At 52.7% G+C, this 14221-nt stretch overlaps 1 protein-coding gene across 2 annotated transcripts in view; it reads right to left on the minus strand.

The window, feature by feature from the left end:
* Positions 1-13341, minus strand: part of LOC123378589 (butyrophilin subfamily 1 member A1-like) — a 34548-nt gene extending 21207 nt beyond the window's left edge. The window contains exons 1-5 of one of the 2 annotated variants that reach the window (XM_045032604.1): positions 12828-13341; positions 11914-12046; positions 9813-9929; positions 3805-4152; positions 1095-1376 (exon numbers count right to left, since the gene is read on the minus strand). In XM_045032604.1, coding sequence (XP_044888539.1) covers positions 1095-1376; positions 3805-4152; positions 9813-9918 — 736 coding nt within the window. In that variant the 5' untranslated portion in view covers positions 9919-9929; positions 11914-12046; positions 12828-13341. The remainder of the gene's footprint in view (positions 1-1094; positions 1377-3804; positions 4153-9812; positions 9930-11913; positions 12047-12827) is intronic. The other variant, XM_045032605.1, reaches the window with a different exon arrangement.
* Between the last annotated feature and the right edge of the window lie 880 nt (positions 13342-14221).

A 14221-nucleotide genomic window follows, 5' to 3' on the forward strand; every position in this document is an offset into this window, starting at 1 on the left:
GGGTGAAAAGCTCAATAAACACAGGGGTGTTTGCCATAAACCTTTGGGTTCGTCTTGCCAGCATGTGAGAGCATCAGTTCGTGACCGACAAGGACCCGGCTTCTCCACTTGAGACCAATCTAACTGGTCATTAGATTGCCTCAAGCTACAGCCTAGGTAACTATAACATTGTCGGCAAGACTTGTGTGTGTATGTATGGACATGCATTGATTTATTATGTTGTATTCTCAACAAACACGGCGTGTTGCCTTTTCTCCTGAAAAAGATCTCGTTTGCTTTCTATAAGCGTAACACTCTTATCCCATGACAGCACACTTTGCTTAAGAGCCCTTGGTGAGGTACCTTGTCAAAGGCTTTCTGAAACTCTAGGTACCCTGCCTGCACTGGATCACCCTTCTCCACATGTTTGTTGATACCCTCAAAGGAGTCTAATAGATTAGTGAAGCATGATTTCCCTCTACAAATGCCATGTTGACTTTCCCCCAACAAATCACGTCCACATATGTGCCTGATTTTTCTGTTCTTTACTATAGTTTCAACCTATTTGTCTGGTACTGAAGTTAGGCTCCAGAGATGATCCCGACAGTTACAGGCTGGTGAGCCTTTTTTAAAGAATTTTCTCCATCACCCCCATTGAGAACTGTGATGTTCACAGCACGCGCACCTACACAACATATACTAACAAAAATACTTTTGCTTGAAGGCTGAAGTGTAACAGGACGTTGTTTCTTAGAATCCAAACCCTTAACACACAAGAACCCAACACAGAGAGGGGTTGCTCCCTAAGGCAGCAGGCACAACTCCCACCTTAAAGGGTCCTAGAGCTTGAGCTCCAGCACAAGCCCAAATATCTACACTGCAATTTAAGCTGCCCTTAGCCCAAGCCCTGCAAGCTGAGTCAGCTGGCAGGTCCACCAGTGGATTTTGAATTAGTGTAGGCATATCCAAAGAGAACTAAGGCTGCTCAGAAGTTACTAAGAATTGCTCAGCATGTTGAAGGCCCAGGCCAATACATAGGAAACACAACGATAAATACTCTCTGCCCACATCGGCAGTGTCCCTGTCTATCCATGTGCAGCACAGATGGCACTGACCTGCTATGGAAATTGCTGACTCTCTCTCCTGGTTGAGTTGGGGGTTCCTGATACAGCAGGACACTTTCTGGTTGGACTCTTCTGTTAGAACAATGGCAATCTCTGTCTGAAACAGGCCACCGGCCTCTTGGGATATGTTTTCAGAGGCTGATGGTAAGAGCTGCCCCTGGAGATCTCTCCACTGAGCCTCAGGCTCTGGGTACCATCCGGATGATCGACACACCACCCTGATCCCTCCATCCTGATGTCCCTCCACAGAGATGTTAGGATCAGAGCCCAAACCTACAGAAGAAATAAATGTACTTTTGATGATCCTACAGTGCCCAGTGATGAGCCAAAAGCTTTATTACACTGTTATCAAAAGCCATTTCCTATCAAACTAATAATTGAATGTGAGTCCATGAGTGTGGCTGGTCAGTTAATCTGGTCAGATTCCTATTTGATACACTGTAAAATTAATGTTAATGTCAGGGCTTTTTCTTGCTGCAGTTTACTTAAAGTGATTTAGTTCATCAAGTGCAAATTCCTGTGTGGATGCTGCAATCAGGAAGGAATTGACTCAAGCTAAATCAGTATAAGCCATTTCCAAACCCATGTAAGTGTCCACACAGAGCTTTGCACTAGTTCATTGAAACCAGTGCACATGTACGTGTAGACAAGCCTTAAATTAATTCACTAATGAAAACGTCATTTTAAGGGAGTTCAGGTTGCCTTGGCCTCCATTATCTAGTGTTTGTGGGTTTGTTTTGCTCAACATAGTCCCTGGCTTTCAGAGGTATCAAATTTTCTGCTACCTGCTTCTGGCATTCTGCAGGGGGCCTGGCCCGTCCACTTTTCAGTATGGGACGAACCCCTGCCCCTCCCCTTCCCTCCAAGGCCATGCCCCCCCCAGCCAGGCCAGAAGCTGGAGCCCGGCCAGCTCTGGGCCACACCCCCACCACCTACACTGGGTGGGGGCTGGGGAGGCAGGGACATAGGCAGGGGGCTGCTCTCGGCCCCCCCCACCCCGGGCAGATGGGGGAGCCCAGGCTCCCCACCCCAGCTTCTGGCTTCCAGCTTAGCCACGGGCTGAGGCCTCAGGGAGAAGAGATGGGGCAGGGCAGGGCCACAGAGGGGATGGGGCCTCATAGCCCCCTCCCTCCCCCTTTTAGGAAGAATACGTCACCCCTTACTGGGGCTGGTGACCCTGCATTAGGAATAAGGAGGGAGGCTGTAGCCAGGTAAATGGGGAGGTGGTCGCTCTGTGGGGTCTGCAGAGAGCGACAGAAGAGGGCACCGAAGAGGGTTGTTGGGGGCAGTTCACTGGCACCGAAGACAACCAGGAGCACCCACGACTCACAGCTGGACTGGAACTTTGCCCAGGATCCCTGAACTCTAAATGCAGCTGCAGTGCTCAGCGTCTCCCCTCTCGTATTGTGGTACCACCAGGCCTGTGGGTCCTGCTGTTGGAGCTAACCCCGTTTTGCTGTTCCCACGATGTTCTCCCCTGTTATTTTTCTACCTTCATCCTTCTGTAAGTCAATATTTCCCTTTCCTATACTTGTGGTACTATTCTGGGGTGTGTGCATTTACCCTGGGGGGTGGGGGAGTTGGAACAGGTGCCCTTGTGGTGGAAGGGAATTACCCCGCTGTGCTCCACAAAATATTTGTCGGTGCAGAATTAAGGCTGCCCAGCAGAGAGCAGCTAAACTTTATTTTCTGAAACCCAAGAGATACATAGTAACGGTGCACAGCGTCCCAGCCCTGCCACCTGAACTCTGCCTCCTGGGCTGGCAATAGGTGCTGGGCACGACTCAGTAAAAGTGGTGCCATAACACACAGATGTGAGGAAGGGCAATGGGAAGGTGCCACTGCTGTGTTGTGTTTCTCGGATTTGGATTCCAGCATCCGGCTGCCTGCCCGCCCACTGCCTTCCCCGTGTTCCGAGTCGTTGTAGTGACTGGGGGAGGGATTCATTCAAGCAGGCTGATAGAGCTGTCACTGTGATATGGGGAGAGGGATCTCACATGTCTCTCATTTCAGTGCTGAGGTCTGTAGGTTGTGTCAGCAGAAGTGCACAGGGGCGTCTTCTTGCCATGGTGATTATCAGCAGTCTGGTGTTCGCTGCACCTGACCTATGCCTCATATCACGGTCACAGACCTAGCTACACCTGTCCCCTGGCTGGTCCGTCTGGCAGCACCTTCAGGGGGTCAGACCTCCTGCCTTCACCTGTCCTGGGAGGCAATTCCTCAGCTCTCCCACTCTTAGACCAGGCGCTGTGCTACAGGACTCTCTGTACCATCGTGGGTGCCAGACACCAGCCGAGATCAGTCCCGGCTGGTGGCATCAGTGAGGGGAGGATCAGAGACGTCGTCTGGCACCCTGGTGTGCACAAAAACATTGTAGTAACTACCTGTTAATATCACCTCACTTTTTATTGGTGTCTGTGGGTCTCATTAATCCCTGGCTCTAATGACCCTAAATTTAGCATACTAATACTCCCCCTGAGTCCAGTGAGTCACAGCAATTTTCAAGGCAATCTGAGCATGGATTTGGAGTTTAGAGCCCTTAGAAAAAACAGCTGTTAACAGTCAACTAGAATAAACCTCAACCAGAGCAGAGCTGCTGCCCCACAAGAATGAGATAAATCAGGTGTCACCTCACAATGGCCCCTCTGACCCCACTTATTATCCTGCTGAAGATGTCAAAGTATCACCACAAGTTACTGACCTGCCACCTGCAGTTCCAATAAAGCTTCTTCATAAGTGACACTGGACTGAAAAAAGCACGTGTACTGTCCCTTGTCGGAGAGCTGGATATCGCGTATTCTCAGGGAAACTCTCCCATTGGTGATGTCGTCCCTCAAGAGCTCAGTTCTTCCTCGATATTCCAACATCTGCTCTGCATACTGATCCTGCCCATCGCGGTACAGGTGCACCACTGCAGAGAACTGGGATCGGAACCATCTCACCTCCATGTTCTGAGCGCTCATCCTGGTGGAGAGGTGGCAGGGCAGGACGGCCTCACCCCCTAGGGAGGCAGTGACTGGGTGGTCAGGTCCAATCACTGTGAACTGTGCTGTGAAATGTACAATGAACAATGGAAGTTAAATCGGCGAGAGGCTGGAGGTGGCATGAATTCAGCAGTAAGATATACAGTAAGAGAGCGCCCTGCACTAGCAGTGAACACCATGTACCCAGGCAGTGCTCTCAACAGGTCTAGGAGTGCAGAGAGTCACAGGGTTGGCCTCTGACTTCCTCTGTGGTCTGCTCAAGGAACGTCCCTCCCCTTAGGTCTCAAGCCTTCAGCCATCACCTCTCTCTGGGCAGGGATCCACGTCCTCCTCTCGCCACACTGAGATTTTACAGCTCCCTGCAATTCACTGTGGTTTTCCCAGCAGGCCTGAGAAAACTCCAGCACCTGCATTTTGCCTTCTCTCCCAGAGCTACGAACAGCATTTGCCAGCGGTTACTAGTGACAGAATAACTTCCAAAGCAGAGCAAAAGTCTGACAGAGAAAATGTACCGTAAATCAAAAGTCTGAACACATTACGCTTATACCAAATGATTCTCATCTGGCACATGAGACTTGCTGGTAGGGCCGTCTTTAAACATTTCTATAATGGTATATGCCCTCTTGCTTAACAGGTCATGTCAGTTTGTAGCCCAAAATCCCAGATCTCTTCTCAGTTTAAATCAAGGATTTAACAAAAAAATCTTTGTTCTCTTCGACTTCTGGGAGCTGGTCTGAACTACTTCAAGCAATTTCTCCTCTGGGTGGTTGTGACAGGATCCCCAGGTACCACTTGGGACTGGAGCCTGGGGGATGGGGATATGGGCTGGGGGCTGCTCACTGCAGGCAGGTGGAGGGTCCGCCATGGCTCTCCACAGCTGCCGACACAGCTCTTATCATAGCTGGGCTGCGGCTCCGAGACCCTGCCCCCCAGCCAGAGCCGGGTTGGGGAGAGCTGCGTGGGCAGCTGTGGTGAGCCTGGGTCCCTCCACCTGCACTGAGTGGAGATCCGGGGGGCAGGGACACGGGCAGGGGATGCTTTTGGCAGCTTCCAGATTGGCCGGGGGTGGGGACTCCAGGGGAAGAGGAGGGGCGGAGCAGGCCCTTGGGGGGAAGGGGAGGGGCCTCAGGTGGTGGGGGCCCCCAGCCCTCCCGCTTTTGAGAAGGCTCCAATACCCGTGGTTGAAATTCTCTAAGCTCTTCAACTAAAACCACATTATTTTAGGTAAAATATAGACCAGATACATTAACTGCAGCAGCGGTTCTCAAACTGCAGCTCAGAACCCCAAAGTGGGTCATCACCCCTTTTTAAGGGGGTTGCCAGGGTTGTCTTGGACTTGCTGGGCCCTGGGGTCAAAGTCAAAGCCCAGGCCCCACCATCCAGGACTGAAGCCAAAGCCTGAGGGCTTCAGCCCTTGGTGGCGAGGCTCAGGATACAGATCATGCACCTGGGCCGAAGCCCTTGGGCTTCAGCTTTGCTCCCCCTCCCCCACCAGGGCACACAGGTGCAGGCTTCAGTTCCCCCCTCTTAGGGTCAGGTAGTAATTTTGGTTGTCAGAAGGGGGTCACGGTTCAATGAAGTCTGAGAACCTCTGAACTACAGGAAGATAGATTTTAAGTGGTTATAAGTAGCAGGCAGAGAGATCAGAGTAGATTACATCAGAAATAAAATCACAGTGTAAATTGCACAGACTAGGCAAGATTTGAATCAAGCATTTTCTCACCCTAACCGATATTCCAGGCAGCTCACACTTCTTAATACGCTGGCTGGATTCCCTTTCAGCCGGAGACCAATCTCGCCAGTTCAAAGTCTTTGTCTTCCCTCTATCTTGCACGTGTTCAGAGGGGGGAGCAGAGAGGCCCAGTTGTGATATCATCCCTCACTTATATTTTCTCTCCAGGTGCTAGAAAGATGCTTGATGTGAGGTGGGGGTTGGTAGCCACTGGGGCATGCGTGCCCTCTATGAGAAGCCTATGGGAGAGTGGATTCTCCTTGATGGGCCATCAACACCTGTCTGAACAGTGACACTTGCTCCTTTGTTGCCATTGAAAGCCTACCTCTGGGTGTCTCCCACTTACCACATATTTCAATAACAAACCTAGAGCAACACTTCATATCTTCACATGAAATGATGGTACATAGAATTCAACAGATCAAGGAAAGTGTGGGTCCCTTACTGAATGAGGGAGGCAACCTAGTGACAGAGGATGTGCAAAAAGCTAATAAAAAAAACAGGAGTACTTGTGGCACCTTAAAGACTAACAAATTTATTTTAGCATGAGCTTTCGTGAGCTGCAGCTCACTTCTTCAGATGCATAGAATGGAACACACAGACAGGAGATATTTATACATACAGAGAACATGAAAAGGTGGAAGTATGCATACCAACAGGCAGAGTCTAATCAATTGAGATGAGCTATCGTTAGCAGGAGGAAAAAAAACTTTTTGAAGTGATAATTAAGATGGCCCATAGAAGGTGTGAGGAGAACTTAACATAGGGAAATAGATTCAATTGGTGTAATGACCTAACCATTCCCAGTCTTTGTTTAGACCACAGTTAATAGTATCTAGTTTGCATATTAATTCAAGTTCAGCAGTTTCTCTTTGGAGTCTGTTTTTGAAATTTTTTTGTTGCAAAATTGCCACCTTCAAGTCTGTCACTGAGTGGTTAGAGAGGTTGAAGTGTTCTCCCACTGGTTTTTGAATGTTATGATTCCTGATGTCAGATTTGTGTCCATTTATTCTTTTGCGTAGAGACTGTCCGGTTTGGCCAATGTACATGGCAGAGGGGCATTGCTGGCACATGATGGCATATATCACGTTGGTAGATGTGCAGGTGTACGAGCCCCTGATGGTGTGTCTGATGTGATTAGGTCCTGTGATGTTGTCACTTGAATGGATATATGGACAGAGCTGGCATCGGGCTTTATTGCAAGGATAGGTTCCTGGGTTAGTGTGAGTGAGTATTTGCTTCAGGTTGGGAGGCTGTCTATAAGCGAGGACTGGCCTGTCTCCCAAGATCTGTGAGAGTGAGGGATCATAGGTTGTAAAAGCTAATGTACTCAATGATTTTTTTGCCTCTGTCTTCACGAACAAGTTCCCAGACTGCTGCACTGGGCAGCACAGCATGGGGTGGAGATGACCAGCCCTCCGTGGAGAAAGAAGTGGTTCAGGACTATTTAGAAAAGCTGGACATGCACAAGTCCATGGGCCCAGCTCTAATGCATCTGAGGGTGCTAAAGGAGTTGGCAGATGTGATTGCAGAGCCATTGGCCATTATCTTTGAAAACTTGTGGTGATCGGGGAGGTCTCAGATGATTGGAAAAAAGGCAAATATAGTGCTCATATTTTAAAAAGGGAAGAAAGAGAACCCGGAGAACTACAGACCGGTCAGCCTCACTTCAGTCCCTGGCAAAATCATGGACCAAGTCCTCAAAGAATCCATTCTGAAGCACTTGGAGGATGGAACATGGCTGTTCTTAGTGGTGGCAGATGAGAGAACAAGAGGCAATGGTTTCAAGTTGCAGTGGGGGAGGTCTAGGTTGGATATTAGGAAACACTATGTTTGTCAAGACGGGCCATAAAAATCTCTAAGGATGGAGATTCCACCACCTCCCTAGGTAATCCATTCCAGTGCTTCACCATCCTCCTAGTGAAATAGCCTCTGGCATGTAATCTGCTCCTTGGATTGTGCAACTGAATGACACTAGCCAATATCTCCAGTCCCAGACTCAGGCCTTGGAACCTCCGTCTTCCAGCGTCCAGTTATGCCCGCTGGATGCTGCAAGCTTATAGGAGTTCATCAATTTAACAAAGAAATTGATATGTACCAGGCTTGTTAACCCAAGGGGAGTCTCTGACACACTCCAAACCAAATGCACTGCTTCAGGTAGAATAAACAAACAGATTTATTAACTACGGAAATAAATTTGAAGTGATTATAAGGCAAATAAGTCAGATTTGGCCAAATGAAATAAAAGCAAAAACACATTCTAAGCTGCTCATAACACTTCCAGTGCCCTTACAAACTTGGACGTTTCTCACCACAGGCTGGCTGCTCTTCAGCCACGGTCTCCCCTTTGATCAGCGCTTCAGTCGCTTGGTGGTGGTGTCTGTAGATGGAGGCAGAAGAGAGAGAGCGTGGCAAATGTCTCTCCCTTTTATCATCTTCTTTCTTCCCTCCTGGCTTTGTTCCCCCACCCCACTACTTCAGAGTCAGATGAGCATCACCTCATCGCAGTCCCAAACTGACCAAGGGAAGGGGGGTGACTCACTGGAGTGTCCAACAGACCCTTTGTTGCTGCCTAGGCCAGTGTCCTTTGTTCCTGTGAGGCTGGGCTGGGTTTGTCCCGTCCCATACATGCCCTGATGAGGTGTGAACTGCCCCTCTGCTCCTGAAGAGTTTTTGCCAGGGCTCATTTTAAGCCATGAGGACACATTTTCAGCCTCATAACTACATATCTGAAATTATAACCTATAACATCACTACAACATTACTTGTAACAACGACGCTCAGTGCATCTTGAGCTTTCTGAAGACACCTGACATGACAAACTTTGGATTGGACACCACACAATCATTTTTACAAGGATGAACATGGGGTGCTGGGTGTTCCCCCGAGTTACAGAGCATCACATCCTCCCCGATGGAGTAGATTACAGTCCTGAGCCCATAAAGCTACATATAGATACTATTTATCAAGGAGTACAAAAATACACATTCATGTTAATTCGATAGTTCCCAAAATACTGCATGTGGTTCCAATACTGGTCACCCAGAGTTCACATGTGAACATTATACACTGTCCCTGTTATCTCTGAATAGGGGTCCTTGGGTATAATGGATACTGGGGGTCTGGTTCTCTGATACACCAAGGACTTTTCATGCTGCTCCAGTGTGGGGGCCTCTCCAACCGGTGTAGGGATGGTGTAAGGGCCTGCAAGATGTAAAGATATGAAAACTGATCATCATCACTATGCAGGTAAAGTTACAGGTTAGATAATGGAGAGGGAGAAGGCGGCAGATAGAAAAGTGCTGGGGACAGAGAACCAGCATTGTGGAACTGCACACAAAAGGGTGGGGGGAGGCGGGTCTCAGGGCAGAGACTTAGCATCCAGAGAGAGAGAGCTGGTTAAGTTAGCAGGATGGAAACCACAGCAGGAGGAACCAAAATGCCTAAGTAGTTGTGGGAGCAGCCCCGGGGGTGAGGTCTTCACCAAGGGCACAGAATGAAGAAGCCAGTAAATATCCTCACATCCCCATTGTGAGATGAGGTCTCGCTCCCGGCCCTAGTCAGATGTGCCTAGTGCAGTGTGAGTGACTTGTGGGTTTTCATTTCATAACCGGAGAGTCGGGGATTCAGGATTTGTTCGTGGCTTAAGAGTCTGATCTGTGTCTTACACGGTCCAGCTGTGTAATCTATAGGAATTGGACAGTGTCCCTTTAAATGGTATGTGAGCCCTGTAATGGTGCTCACCACGTTCTATGTCTTAAAAGCTTCTAGTCAGAGCAGCAGGGTGTGTAGAGCGAGGCCTGACAACAAGACTGTGTAGAAGCAGCAAACACGGTTACTGGGGACCCAGGTGTGCCCTGTGGTTTCTCCACGTTGCTGGCTGTCGGCAGGCTGCACAGACGTGGTTTATAAGACACGGCAGTGATGTAACATGGATGTTAGTGAACAGCAATAGAACAGCAGCAAACCCCGCGAGGAGGCCAGAGCTCCTACCTGACACCAGCCTGAGAACCTGTAGGGCGAGGCAGAGAGCGACGTAGCCAGGCAGAGCAGAGCCCACTGTGGAGCCCGGGGAGAACAAGGGAACCTTCCCCGTCATCGTAGCTGGGTCTGGGGAACAGGAGAAATAGCAAACTAGACAGTGAGTGAGTGAGAGGGATGCAGTGACAGCGCCACGGGGCAGTGGGAGGAGGTAACAAGCCTCTCTGCTGCCCAACATAGACCAGAAGGGAAGGGAAGGGATTTCCCCCACAGCCCTCGTCTGCCCTGGCTCTGGGCAGGGTCAGATGTCCCTGTGTCAGGAGCCAGTCCATACCACATGCCCACACCATGGCTGCACCTGTGGAGCTGTCTGGGTCTATTAGATTGTAAGAAACTCTCCAGGGCAGGGATGGTCCCTGACTATTGGTGTGTCCAGGGCCCAGCACAACGGGGTCCCCATCTCGCTTGGAGCATTTAGGCACTACTGTCGAATGGGATGTATAAAGGAAAACAAGCCAGTGTGGTAGGAATGGCCACTGATCGTTATGGGAAAAAGTGGCTCCATCTTCTGACCACACCTGTCCCAGGTGAGGGCTCTCTGGGGTCTCCCAATGAGCAGATGAGTCCCTGGCCCTGGCGATTTTACATGTCGGTGACCCACCCTCATTGGCTCCAGCCTTGGTGCAAATGTGATGAATTCTGAGCAGGGTCACCCCGGCTCTGTGCTCCCTGGGATCTGAAACATTAAACCTCTCTCAGGGCATGTCTGCACTGCAGGTGGGAGCGAGCTTTGCCGTGGGTGTAGACGGACACAGGATAGCCCTGCTCGAGCTAGTTCACTAAAACTAGCGGTGTAGCTGGAGTAAGCCAGGCAGCAGCAGCTCAGGTTACCTGCCTGAGAACAAACCATCTGGACCCCCTGGGTACGTACTTGGCAGCTAGCTTGAGCCACCACCCATGCTACCCCCTGCTAAACTGCTGTTTTTATCGCACTAGTGTTAGTCACTCAGGGCACGCTGCACCCAGCCATGCGGCTCCTGCCAGGCCGTGCAGTGGTCAGTGTGAACCAGACTGTGCCTGTGACTTTCCCTAGCCTGGGACAGCCACCAGCCAGTGTTGCCCACAGAGCGGCCAGCGCTGGCCAGGAAGGGAGCCAGACCAAGGCTCCAGGGCAAAGACTCAAGGCCACCACTACCACCACTCCCCTGTGACTCCAACTGACTGAGCTTTTGGGGCAGGTGAAGCACCCCTGGCCCTGGCAGACACCCATAGGGTGAGTGGCAGCAGTAACAGCACCTGCCCTCCCTCGGGGCAATGGCCCCACAGACTGGCAAGGGGCTGGTAGGGATGATACACTGACAAAGGTTTTTCTCTTCTTGTCTTTCACCTCCTCACTCTGGAACTTCAGTTTAGTGACTTAATAATAAAGGGGAAGAAGGGGGCAGAATCACAAACAAACACCCCCCCCCCGCCCCTCCATCACAACAGGAAAACTACGCATGGCAGTTACTGGCCAATCAACATCTAGCATCACTGAACAGAACCAATGAGTGACAGGGAGCCCAGCACTGTGCCAGCGAGCAGGGCCGCCCTGCAGGGGCCCCCACAAGAGTTTTTCGGGGCCCTGGAGCAGGGTCCTTCACTCACTCCGGGGGCCCTGGAAAACTCTCTCAGTGCCCAGGCCTCCGGAGCTTCTTCCGCTCCAGGTCTTCAGCGGCAATACGGCGGTGGGGGCCCCCCGCCGCCAAAGACCCCAGGCCCCCTGAATCCTCTGGGCGGCCCTGCCAGCCAGTCCATGTGCAGACGAACAGAGCAATCTCTGAATTGGCAGGGACAGTCCCACGGCCAGAGTCAGGAGGCACCGGTTTCTCCTAAGAATCCTTTCAGCGAGGCCTGTTGGTGCTAAGAGCTCATCTGAAGGGTCAGTGCTGTGCGTGCAGGTCTCAGACCGAGCCCTGGAGTGGGGAATCCAGTGCCCAGAGCGCCCCTCCCTGCCAAATCCCGGACAGAAGCTTTGAACCCGTGCCTGTCACTGCCAGGGGCTTTCAGAGTCTCTGACACCCGCAGCCGCTCCCTACGGGCAGTTCACACCATAAATCCCCCTCTCACTTACCGAGGCTGCTGCCCCTGCTCCACACAGGGCATCACAAAGCCGGGGGGTTGGGACCGGACTCATCATGGTTGTTGTTACATTTGGAGCTGAATTGACTGGGCCGAGTGCTCTCCCCTCCTGTCCCTTCCACTTTCTGCAAAAACAAAAGTACAAAAAGCCTCAGAAACGAATGGTCTGCATCCCTGGCTGACTGGGGCAGAGAGGAAATTCCTCTTAAAGGAACAACCCAACCCACAGGGCCCTGAGCTGGCAGGGATGAGCCTGGTAGGGGCAGTTTGCTGGGGGTGCCAGTGTAGGCAGGGCCAGCGCTTCCATTAGGCGACCCTAGGCGGTCGCCTAGGGCGCCGGGATTCAGGAGGCGGCATTTTATGCACTCCCAGTCCCCATGGGGCACGTGGGAGCTTCCGGTTCCGCTCCCGTCGCGCTGCCGAAGAAGGACCTTCGGCTGATGTGCCGCAGGAAACAGTGGCAGGCAATTGAGCAGCTCAGTGGCTGCCGCTGCCACCTGCGGCATTTCGTCGGAGGGTCCTTCTTCAGCGGCGCAATGGGAGCGGAACCGGAAGCTCCCACGTGCCGCTCCCCGAATTCTGCCTAGGGCACCAGAAACCCTGGTGCCGCTCTTGAGTGTAGGGGTGTCAGTGCCCCCAAAGCTGCTGTTCCTGCTCTCCAGGGGTCACTGGGTTCTCAGTAATTCCCCTCTGCACAGCACCATCTGTTGCAGCTTTCTCCAGCTGTAGCACCAGCAAAAAGCCCCACCGAGTTCTCACTCCCCTGCGCCCCCTACCCTGGGAAGGCAGGAGGAGGAAGGTGGAAGTGGGGGGCACTGTAGGGGGAGGGGGAGCTGAAATCCAGAGTGGGAACTGGGGGGAAAGTAACAGCTGGTCAGTCGTAGGAAGGGGGAGCTCAGAACAGACCTGAATGTAACTCGGGAACTGGACCGTAGCTGGCGCAGCTCCGGCAGGCACTCGGGGGGCAGAGCCTGGGGGTGCCAGTGGGGGCAGCAGCAGCTCTGGGACTCAGACCCTTGGGAGCAGAGATGGGGCGAGGAGGAGCTGTTTGTGCAAAGTCACTTTCCTGCCAGGTGCCGAAAAACGGCTTTCGGCCTTAATGTTCTACGTAGGGTGCCCTGAGCCTGCTCAGTAACATCTGCTGAGGCATCGCTTCACCCCGCCCTTACTTGGCACCAGACACTGTGGACGGCTTTTTACAGGGGCTAAAAGGGGCAAACTGGAGGAGGGGGGAGGCCAGGGTCTGAGCAGGGGGTGAAAACCGACTGGCCCCAGGAGGTCAAGCAGCTGGAGGTAGGGTTAGGATAAGGGCTGAGGGGCAAAATCAGGGATGTGGGGGTAACTGTTACCCCCTCTGCCCTGCCCTGTCTGTGCCGGGGTTTTCCTCAGTCACCTCGATCCTGGGCTTAACCCCGGCGCCTTCCCCTCCATCCCTGATGCTGCAAAAATACCGGGGGGGGGGGAAGGGTTATTCCCCCTCCCACAGACATTACCTCAGCAGGGGCTTCCAGGGCCGGGCTCTTAAAGGCACAGGCACCCCAATGCCTCCTCACCGCAGCTCCGCTCTGTCTGATGCTGCCTAGCGGGCCCTCAGTAAGAGAAACAGCGAATCCAAACGACTTCTCCCCCCAGCCACTCACACACCCCTGCACGGAGAGAAACCCGCCCGGCTCCTCGTCACCCTACCGACTTCAGCGCGTCCGTCTGAACCAGCCCTTTCGTCTCCGGCGAGACAGACCCCAGGAGCCTGCTGGAATCTACCCCCCTTGATCGGAAACCGACTCAGTCCAGGCAGGGGGCCCAGTGCATGGCTGCCCGGGCCCGCCCGCCCGGCGAGGGGATGTCAGCCCGCACCCGCGGGGCAGGAGACTGAAGGCACAGCCCTAGGCCATGGGGATTTTAAATGATCCTCCGCATGTTCGGCGTCCCACTAAGATGAACCCGCCCCCCGGGCAGCTGGGCAGAAGTGTCCGTGTCGGGAGGCGGCGCCAGAACTGGCGTGTCAATGATCCCGCTTTACGCAGAGGCCTGGGGGACACACGTGCACCGGGCAGGGTCCCCTGGGAGCTGCAGCGTCGGTGCCTCCCCCGCACACCACGGCCAAGGGTTCGCGGCTTAGGACAATCGGCAAATCGGAGCCACCGGGTGGATCAGTGACTGGTCACGAGGTGCCAGCGGCAGATGGGCTCAGACATGCGGGTTTGGTTTCACGCTTGGCAGCGAGCGTGACCGGCAGCGACTCACACTCCGCCGGCCCCAGCCCTTCCCCGCCCCCCTCACCTGCAGACTCCGGGGCGGGG

Source organism: Mauremys mutica, chromosome 10 (genome assembly GCF_020497125.1).
Source record: "Mauremys mutica isolate MM-2020 ecotype Southern chromosome 10, ASM2049712v1, whole genome shotgun sequence".
In the NCBI taxonomy this organism is placed as follows: domain Eukaryota; kingdom Metazoa; phylum Chordata; order Testudines; family Geoemydidae; genus Mauremys; species Mauremys mutica.